The sequence below is a fragment of the Gigantopelta aegis genome, chromosome 15, assembly GCF_016097555.1.
Source record: "Gigantopelta aegis isolate Gae_Host chromosome 15, Gae_host_genome, whole genome shotgun sequence".
Taxonomy (NCBI): Eukaryota; Metazoa; Mollusca; class Gastropoda; order Neomphalida; family Peltospiridae; genus Gigantopelta; species Gigantopelta aegis.
This window is the reverse complement of record NC_054713.1, coordinates 39,647,858-39,659,001: the sequence shown is the minus strand read 5'-3', so window position 1 is coordinate 39,659,001 and position 11,144 is coordinate 39,647,858. Positions and strand designations below refer to the sequence as shown.

At 37.0% G+C, this 11,144-nt stretch overlaps 1 protein-coding gene across 1 annotated transcript in view; it reads right to left on the bottom strand.

The window, feature by feature from the left end:
• Window positions 1–1,229: 1,229 nt before the first annotated feature.
• LOC121389820 overlaps window positions 1,230–11,144 on the bottom strand; it is an 11,939-nt gene continuing 2,024 nt past the window's right edge. Inside the window, exons 2-8 of the mRNA XM_041521469.1 lie at window positions 10,892–11,082; window positions 10,175–10,417; window positions 9,209–9,442; window positions 5,700–5,778; window positions 3,775–3,943; window positions 3,100–3,205; window positions 1,230–2,300 (exon numbers count right to left, since the gene is read on the bottom strand). Coding sequence (XP_041377403.1) covers window positions 2,083–2,300; window positions 3,100–3,205; window positions 3,775–3,943; window positions 5,700–5,778; window positions 9,209–9,442; window positions 10,175–10,417; window positions 10,892–11,082 — 1,240 coding nt within the window. The 3' untranslated portion in view covers window positions 1,230–2,082. The remainder of the gene's footprint in view (window positions 2,301–3,099; window positions 3,206–3,774; window positions 3,944–5,699; window positions 5,779–9,208; window positions 9,443–10,174; window positions 10,418–10,891; window positions 11,083–11,144) is intronic.

The window sequence follows — 11,144 nt, the reverse complement described above, 5'->3', positions numbered from 1 at the left end:
AATTTTAAAATTTTAATTTAAACATATCACAAATTGAAAATGTCTGAAATATCTATTAGCTTGTGTAGACTGCCACTGAGAATACATGCACCTAATTTGATACCTATCCAATGAAATCTCTGGGTGAAAGCAGATATTTAAATATTCAATGTTAAATTTGTATAAAATTCTGAAATATCCTCCTGTTAGTTTGTGAAGACTGCTCCTGAGAATCATTGTATTGTGTTTTTAAACTATTCAATTTCCCGTGTTAAATTTCTGTTTTAAAGTTTTATATTTAATAACAATTCACTAATTCAAATATAGCACAGTCAGGTTTTGAAGACTGTCCTTGAGAAATATAATAAAAAATCAGAAGTTCAAAATTTCCAAAATATCTGTTAGTTTTTTTCAGAAAGCCTCAATACCAAGTTTCATACCAAGTTTAATAACTATGCGATCATAACTGTAATAGAATGTAGACTTGTAAATTTTCAATTTTGTTTTTCTTCAAATATCCAAATATTAGTTTATGAAGACTACATCTTAGAATGATAGTACGGAGATTCGGGACAATCCAGGACAAACCAGTATGTAGAGACTGCACCGGAGTATCATTGTGCCAAGATTCAAAACAATCCAATCAAAACTCTAGAAGAAGATGGACTTTCACATTCTCAATGTTAAGTTTTTATGTTTTTATGTAATAAAAATTCAGTCAGATTTTGAAGACTGACCCTGAGAAATATAATAAAAAATCAGAAATTCTAAATTTCCAAAATATCTATTAGTTTCTAGAGAAAGCCTCAGTACCAAGTTTCATAACTATGCCATCATAAATGTATTAGAAGATAGACGTTCAAATTTTCGATAACGTTTTTGTTTCTTCAAAATTCAAAAATCTAGAATGTGTACCAGTTTATAGAGACTGCACGGAAGTATCATTGTACCAAGTTTCAAAACAATCCAATCAACACTCTATGAGAAGATAGATTCAAATCGTCAATCGTCAATTTGTATTTAATAAAAAATTATCAATTCTTGAATAGGCCACAATAGATCATTGTACCAAGTTTCAGACTAATCCAATGAAAATCCTAGAAGAAAACAGACTTCAAAGGCAACGTTGACTGACGGGCGGACGACGGACAAATCGGTACTAGAAAAGCTCCGTTGACGAATGTCACAGCGGAGCTAAATCAAAGTGAAGTGCCTTATAATTCAGAGTGAACAGAACAACACAAAATCCGAAAGCTGAACTATTTATTGAAATTAGTTACATAAAAAGTGTTATAAATTCTGGATTAAGAACTACATAAAATAAAATTGGTGCTATTATAAAACCCTGTAAGTCAAGATTTTGTAGATCGAAAATTAATTAAGTTGATCAGGTCCATGGCAGAGGCGTTGGAAGATGTCATGATGTTATGTTTGTTTCATGTACTTGACAAAAAGAAGTAAATATTCACGGTTACAAAAGTCCATGTTCTGTGTTTATTCAAACCTCACAAGTAATAACAAATACCGTGGTATGTGTTGTCCTGCCTTTGGGAAAGTGCGTATGAAAATGTCCTTCATGCTAATGGAAAAATATAGCGAGATTCCATTGAAGACTAAAGGTCAGGATTACTAAATATCAGAATCATCAAATGTTTAACATCCAATTCTGACGATTAATAAATCAATTTGCTCTAGTGGTGTCATGAAACCAAGCAAAATTTGGCCACGCCTGTCAACAGTGTCATGTACATACCCCACCCAACAACGTTCAATGAAATGAAAGTAATTGTCTTACGTAATTTTTAAATGTACATTTTGTCAAACAATATTTTCAATATTAATATCAGAAAAAGGTTCAACAGCTCCTATACGTAGTCGCTGGTTTTACTTTGAGGTTTTCAAGCATCATCATTCGATTCTTACTTGAAATCTTTTCACATAAATATATATATTTTATATCCGTTAAAAAATTTTGACTTACAAGGATTTGATAGCAAAAAGCGGTGGAACGAATGCAAACCAAATATATATTTAGGAAAATCCTCTAAATACAGTCTTATATGTTTAACCTAGCGCTGTTCTTTAATCTGTCTTCTGCGACAATCAGACGTGTTTCTCATTTCTCTGATTAGTGATTAAATGGTTTGCTTGTTCACACCATCTTCCTGAGACTTCCCGTTGGATCCTTTTCTTCTTGACAACCAACAAGACCACAATGCTGATGGCAAGCAGCAGAATTATCACCATGGCAACACCAGCCACAATCGGGGTTGTGACGTCATCCACAGAAACAGAGGATTCCTTCGAAGAGTCATGGGGTCCTATAAAATATTTAAATTATTATTTTATTAAAAGTTGTGTTAAAATAGTTTGACATCAGTCTATTAATTTATGTCCAGAGGAAGACGATGAAATAAATTAATATTAACTTATTTCTAGATGAACATGATTAAACTGATTAATGTAAACAATAATCAGTAATTTTCGGTGAACCTTCTCACATATTTTCAAAACATACTAAAATAATCTCCATCTACTCACTTATTTAAAGAGTGACACACTAAAATTGACATCAACGTTTTTACTTACCAACATTACGAGATAATACTAAATAATTTATAGCGAGACATTTCAAAAGAATCACACTACTCTCTTGCCAACCTACTCAAGACACCCTTTGTCTTTAGAGATCTGGGGCACAATTCACTAAACTCTGGCAACTTTGCGATATTGCAGTGCAATGCAAAAATACTTGCAAATAGGATGCTTTGTTGTCTAGCAGAGACTAAGAGAGCTTTGTGAATTAGGCCCCTGAACGACAAGACCGTTATGATGACCGAAACCTTATCTCTGCACAAGGAAAAAACCCCATGGGTATTTGGGTAAAATAATGGTTTATTCCTCATCTGTGGGAGGGAGAGCCACCCTCAAGGAGATTATTTACTAGACAATACATCATTCCTGCAAAGCTCAAAGAGGACTGCCAGTCCAACACTAGGTATTCAAGTAAACCCAGCATATAGACACTGTAAAAGAAAATCAAACTATTCAGTTATCAACCTACTCATGTCACCTACTGTTTTGTAAAAAGACATTCTAAAAGAAAATCATACAACTCACTTGTCAACTGGAGATTTGGATCCAGGATGATGAAAGTCTTTCTAACGGTTTCATCGGAGATTTCCGTCGATCTTCGTTTCCGATTAGGCTGGCTACTGCAGTTAAGCTACAAGAAGACATTTTGCGTAAATAATTAATATAATGGATTTCCATATTTGAAACAGATAGTCAGTCTAGTGTCTTGATTAATTGATAGCTAAGTTATTGAATACACACGCACACACACACACGCACACACACACACACACACACACACACACACACACACACACACACTACTTTTATGGAATGTAGTTCTATAGCATTAATAGCCACGACTCCTTACACTATACATTGTACAAAGAAAACATTAAGGCATTAGTTGCTTAACCCCCGCCAACAAATTACAAAGAAGGTAGGATCGGTGGGTCGAGTAGATTAATTATTAGACCAACAACATCTATTACCCCCACAATTAATCAATACTATTTCATGTATATTCATAATTATTTATTTGACAAAAATAAGAGAAACAGGGAGCTAAAGGGCCCTGAATAAAGCTGCACCCGATAAGCAACTCTTAAAAGGTTAGCAGCAAGGACTCTTTTATTTGCACTTTACTGAACTTATTGCTTCACACTGCGAGGCAAATGGTTAGCAGCAAAGGCTCTATTATATGCACGTTACTGAACTTACTGCTTCACACTCCGCGGCAGTTCCCGCGGGGCACACTTTGACCGTGCAGGTTACTGTGATGGCGTTGACCTTATTGAACTTGAATGGGTGCAGTTTGAATGTAACCGTGGTGTCATTCACTTTGGTTGGAGCTTGTTCCATCAGTTTTCCCACCTCACCCGAAGGGCAGCTGGACAGAAAGCAATAGAAAAGATCTGGTTAGTTTGTTTTGTTTAACGATACCACTAGAACAAAAGACATTTACAATTTTAATTAAATATTCAGTATGTTGTGTATAATTTTTTCAACTGTATTGAAGGAAGGAAATGTTTTATTTAACGACACACTCAAGACATTTTATTTACAGTTATATGGCGTCGGACATATGGTTAAGGACCACACAGATATAGAGAGAGGAAACCCGCTGTCGCCACTTCATGGGCTAATCTTTTTCGATTAGCAGCAAGGGATCTTTTATATGCGCCATCCCACAGACAGGATAACACATACCACGGCCTTTGATATAGCAGTCGTGGTGCACTGGCTGGAGCGAGAAATAACCCAATGGGTCAACTGACGGGGATCGATCCCAGACCGACCGCGCATCAAGCGAACGCTTTACCACTGGGCTACGTCCCGCCCACCAACTGTATTGACTTTGTGTTTTGTTTTAGAGTTTTAGAACAACTGTATGTATGGAGTTGAAGCTCCGCAACCGTGTCACTACCTTATGTCTCTCTGGGTGAATGAAAATAACAACGTACCAGAAGATAAAAAGCCCACCCCCACCCCCCACCAAAACCCTCCCTCCAAAAAAAACCCCCAAAACAGCACAAACAAACAAAAAAACCCAAAACATTGGAAGTCAAATATGTATGTCTTTGTATGTTTGTGTGTGTGTCTGTGTGTGTGTGTGTGTGTGTGTGTGTGTGTGTGTGTGTGTGCGTTCGCGCACGCGTACGTACGTATTAATGTTAATGTGTGTTTGTATGTGTTAGTTCGATTGCGCATGTGTGTGTGTGTGTCTCTGAGAGAGAGAGAGAGAGAGAGAGAGAGAGAGAGAGAGAGAGAGAGAGAGAGAGAGAGAGAGAGTATCTGGTTACTGCCTTAAGATATCGGTTTTATCCTGCGTGTGGTAGAATGGTGGATCCTGCGAAGCTCTACCGAGCAACATTCGCAATTCGACCTGACAAGGATAAAGCTGATATCTTAAGGAAGTAACTGGTTATTTTATGTATCCTACAATCCTACAAGAATAGTCGGAAAAAAAATCATTATTTTCCCCATTTTTGTGTTTCAAAATCGAGTATCGTCAACCTAGCATGGTTGGTTTTTGCAGTATGACGTCATACATGATACATGATGTCATTCTTTGTAAGATGCTAGCTACATTCTGTCACATTCAAAAAGCGTTTCTAAACTCTAATTCATAAATATAAAACTTTGTATAGTTATCACAAAACTATGTTATTTGCATTTACTGTACTCAAACAAATGATATAAAATTATGTTTATCGACAATCTAGTTTAAAATACCCGAATCGAATATAGATAGATAGTCAACCTCGACATACATACACTATATATATATATTCATACATCAATACACACACACACACACACACACACACACACACACACACACACACACACATTGTAATTGTATGTATAATTGTATTGATGTATGAATGTCTATATATTGCATGTATGTCGAAGTTGATTGTTACATACATAGATATTAACGGGGATTATTAAATATTTTCTGGCCTCACAAATTATCCCATTTCGTTGCTGGGCCTCGAACCTATAGCACCGAATCGCCCGCAACAATGTATGTATATATATTGTAGACACTGCATCTACACTTAAATTCATAATATCCAGTGTCTGCAATAGGAATAGGATTACTAAGGAATACTATTAAAAATAAAATCATTATTACCAACCTGTGGTCAATGAGCTTCAGAGTATCCTGGTCTTGACCCGTTTGACCGTTAGATGCCGTACACGACTCTACTCGAAATGCTGTAAAATTGTCATTCAAATGATAACAATATATTAGTTAATCAATCACTGCCACTCCCCGTGTGTTTATTACGTTACAGGCCATTGTACATCACAGAGAATCCATTATATATATATACTCTTCAAAAAAGTAGGGGAACCTGAAATATTAATGTTAATATCAACTATTAGACCGAACATACGTTTTCACCACACTCATCCTAGTAAAGAACGTTCAGGTCTGTTTATCAACACACCGAAACACATTCCATAGTTTGCACGTGCATCACGCAGTTGCCCCGTACGCGTGCGTGGGGTGTCATTCTCGATTTTGAAAATTTCTAGGAAGGTTGATTAATCACTATGGAACATTCTTTCTGTCAATCTTTTTCATTCCGTTGATCATGCAGTTGTTATTGTTTTGTGTTTAGTCATTTTTATTTTTTAAATTTGCGATGCAGCGTATGCAACGCGATAAGCGTCTACGGGCTACTAACATGTTGCAAATGGGCGGAAGTCAGCGTGAAGTGGCCAACACTTTCAATGTTTCGATGTCAGTGATTAGCAGACTATGGAACAGGTACCAACAAACCTTTATCAGGCTACTAGTGTCCGAGTTACGGATCAGACGATTAGAAATCGTCTTCATGCAACCAATCTTCATGCTCGACGGCCCCGGGCTGTGCCTACCTTGACAAATCGTCACATTGCCCAGAGACGTGAATGGTGTAAGGAGTGTCAGAACTGGGGTATTCGTCGCTGGTCAACTGTCATGAGTCCCTGTGTAACATCACAATGCGATTTCATGACAGATTTGGCGGTGGCTCGGATATGGTGTGGGGTGGTACCACTATGACTGACAGAACCCCCCCCCCCTCCCCCTCCATATTGTGCAAGGAAGGGTCACTAGGCAGTACTACCGGGACAGAACAGAACATAACTTTATCCCAGTTATCTATTATGCGAGCCTCTGGCAATATTCTCTTTATCATATAGTCCCAAGCTTAATACAAACTATTTCTGTAAACTATATTCGCAACTTTAATTCCAGTTAGCCATTACGCGAAATTCAAATGCCGTAAGAATATGTGTCACGCTGTCTTTTTGAATGGGAATGACGTCAAACTCGAATGACGTCATTTTGGATGTCCTTACATCAAAATAAACTAGGGGAAAATGTGATTTGTTTTCTGAACGCTGGACAGTGTAAAATTGCTATTGAAATGTTTTTATTTGATGACTATGAATATATATGTCAATTATGGAGTGTCACCCTAGTACGTTTGCTTAAATGTCAATGTACCTAGTGCCGTGACCTCGATTAATTTACATCTAGTTTGCAAACTTATTAAATTCCTAAAGTAGGTGATCTGAAAAATATCACATACTTTGATTGCACTGAAAATGTAATAATAATATATATAACCCTAAAACGAACCCCTCAGAAATCGATTACTTTACTGAATATGGACTTATTTAGAACGTATGGGGATCGTAAGTTTGATATTAGACACTAATTTATAGTTGCCACTCTCAGTGAAAATGTTACGCCCATAGATCAAATGTTAAAATTCAAAACTGTAAGTGAAAAATTGCGAGGCGTGATATGAATCTTAAAACTTACAACCGTTCGACGAAGCAATCTACAATCACGATCGCACCCTTGTTTTGGCTTCGTACACAATACATATAATATATCCAACGGTAATGTTATGATATGATATATTTGACAAAGATACTTTTTATATATTTTAAAACTTAAACTTAATATTTTGTTTAAAATTATAACAAATAAAAACATACCGACATGTAAACTGCGTTGTCTTCTCATAGAATTATTTTGACAGGGGTCAAAGTTAGTAGATTAGTTTTGTTTTAATATGGTGTAGCATTGGAATGATATATCTAATTTTGAATTTGAATGATGTCAGTATTCCATTCTCCATCGTCTTACAATAACGCTGGAATAATCCCAATGCTATGTTATATTTATTGTGTATGAAGCCAAAACCAGATACATAATCTTAACACATTCAACATATTCAGTCTCTCCGGCACCATATAACTGTAATTAAAATGTGTTGAGTGCTGGATCAAATAAAACATCCCTTCCTTCCTTCCATTCAACCTGTTGTCAGTATTTTCAATTCTGACGATGCACCCAGAAATCATCTTTAGCTAACGAAGAGGTGAATCTAGTTCAGTCAGACCAGGGATTGCCTGGTTTGCTTTTGGTCATAGGATTCAATCTGTGGGGCTTTTTTTACACTGTTAAATCTGATCGACAAATCCACTATGTATTGTCAAAACGTATTTCTTAATAACGCAAAGTCGAATGGGCAATTGGCAAACTTGTGGTTGATCACAAGAAACTATAACAAGTGCCTCTACCAATGGAAAGCCACTCCCGAGCAGATCCTTTACTGGACAATACATCCTTCCTGCACCGCTCAAAGAGGACTGCCACTCCCAGAATAGTTTATTAAATCAAACATAGCACCGAACAGAGCGCACTGAAGAACAAAACTATAGTTGTGAAGACATGCACTTATGATCACCGTCAAAACAGTGAAGCTATATGCGTTCGCGAAATGTGAGCATATCCTGCCTAACTGGTGCACCCGTCATGAGTACTGCGACCACAACTATCATGTATCTCCCGACCGTTTAGCCGTCGGGTATTTTCGAAATTGACAGTTTGTAATAGTAAGTGCACTCTAGCCCTGTTCTCACATGTAAACATAAAAAGGCCAAACACCACGACTGGTATATCACGTTTTGTTTTGTTTAACGATACCAGTAGAGCACATTGATATATCAAAGGCCGTAGTCAGTGCTATCCTGTCTTTTTGGATGGTGCATATAAAAGATCCCTTGTTACTACGGGAAATATGTATCGTGTTTCCTGTGTAAGATTATATGTTAGAATTACCAAATGTTTGACCTCCAATACCCGATGAATAATACATCAGAATGGCCTCGGTCATGTAATAACCAAACCATTGGGTAAGGCTGGTACGTACTGGGTTCAATGGGTAGGTGGTGTACGGCCACTATACCGTCATATCTCTCGGTAACCGCTAACCGCTAACAACTAAATATAAATACTAACCCACGGTTCTGGACAGAGAAATCCCTGCCTAAGTTCGGCCAGTAGCTTTTTTTTTTGTCAAACATATAAACCGAAAAGTGCCAGAGGACATACGAATGAATAAATGAATGAATGCGTGAATGAATGGATGTTTAACAACACCAAAGCACGAAAACTACATCGGCTACTGGGTGTCAAACTAAGGATAACACACACGAGCTAACTCGCCTAAACATTATTTCGTATAATGGTTCTTAAAGATGCCAAACAAGCCATCCACAACTCGTCTGCTGTACTTGAAGCAGGTTTCAAAATCAAAGCTTTTATCAAAGTAAGGAGAGGACACACGAGCTAACTTACCTGAACACTCGGACGTATAATAGTGCATTTTGCAGTCAAACAAGCCGTCAACAACTGGTTTGGTGTATAAGTGGCATTTTACAAATATGTCTGCCACGTGGAAGTCAAATGAAGTACAATTGGAATCAGTGTCACACTTGGCCTTGCATTCAGTGAGATCTTGTACGTCTACTATCTGTTCACCACGAGGACCTTCTTTGTCAGGATACTCTACGTACGAGCATGGGTTACTGCCTGGAAACAAAAATAATCATGGAATCACAGATATTGGCAAATCCAAATCCAAATGTTGTGATAAATCTTTATTGTTAACAACGAAACACAGTGATGCTATCCCCTAATTGATCATTGGAACGTCATCCAGAAATTCTCAAATACCATAGAGTTATCCCATACTTGATATTTAAATCCAATATATATCAACTATTTACCGGTAAGCGACGTCACTGACATTTTACACATGTAATCATAATTATGCATTTATTGATAAAACGGAGATGATTAAATGCTGAAACTTTTAAATGCAGTCAAAATGTTATCACTTGACATTTATAAAATCAGTTCTTTGTTTGGAATTTGACACTTTTTGTGTAAACTTCCACTGGTATTAAATCTACTAACCTGTAACGCATTTGGATAAAGTTGCATCTGTGATGTTGAAACCGGAAAATATCCTTTAACATATCTCAGATTAGAGCTCGTCTTTATAACCGTTACGTGCCCGAGGTACGTGACGGTTTTGTTTTTTTTTAAATATAAAATAATACATTTTGTAATATCAGAAACACTAGGATGACCAGAAACACTCGGATTTACAGAAATGTATAATCTAAACAATAAAATCTAATTAACGTCCGATTTCAATTATCAAACATGGACCTAATAGTCAAAAATGTGTCATAGTGTTTAAATCACTTGGGTCTGTTACTTTAAACAGTGCTCACATTATCAAAGAGCGGTACCAACCTATAGTACAATTTTTTTCATAATGGTCCGTATAAAAGTCGATTAATAAGTCAGCCGGTTTCTTGAACTTCGTGCATTGCACCACGTCATTTTTCGCAAGTACATAGAATTGAAAGGAGACACAGGTGGGATCGCTGGAACAAGCTGCCCTGCAGGTGTCTAGATCTGTGTCTGCGAGCACGGCGCTAGGTTTCGATTGTCTGGACTTACGCGGGTAGTATCTGTAGCTGCACGTTTGTTTCCCTGTGAAATAAAATTGCAAAGATATCTCGGACACTGGACCAACAAAATCAAAGGTGAGTCCATTATTGTGTTTTATCAACAAACTCAAAGGTAAGACCATTATTGTGTTTTACCAACAAACTTAAATAGTTGGGTCCATTACTCTGTTTTATTAACAAACTCAAAGGTGAACCCATTTGTGGTCTACCTACAAACTCAAACGTGAGCCCATTATTGTGTTTTACTCAAAGGTAAGCCCATTATTGTTTGTTATTGTGTCTTACCAACAAACTCAACGTTGAGCCATTATTGTGTATTACCAACAGACTCAATTGTGAACCCAGTATTGTGTTTTATCAACAAACTGAAAGTTGAGCCCTTATTGTGTTTTACCAACAAACTCAAAGGTAAGCCCATTATTGTGTTTTACCAACAAACTCAAAGGTGAGCCCTTATTGTGTTTTACTCAAAGGTTAGCCCATTGTTGTGTTTTACCGACAAACTCAAAGGTGAGCTGGTCATCTAAAGACACAGCGGCGGAGCTGGAGACAGGGGTCCCGTCCTTCTGCTTGATTTCAAAGTCTACAGCTGATGAGTCGATGTCAACGCTACTGTTGATATTCTGTTCATGGATGTTTCTGAAATACAGCAATACAGGCAGTCTTATATGTATATATATAGTGTCACTGCAAAACAAAAGTTACTTACATTGTAATGGTAAGACTATAAGACTCCATCATATGCAGTC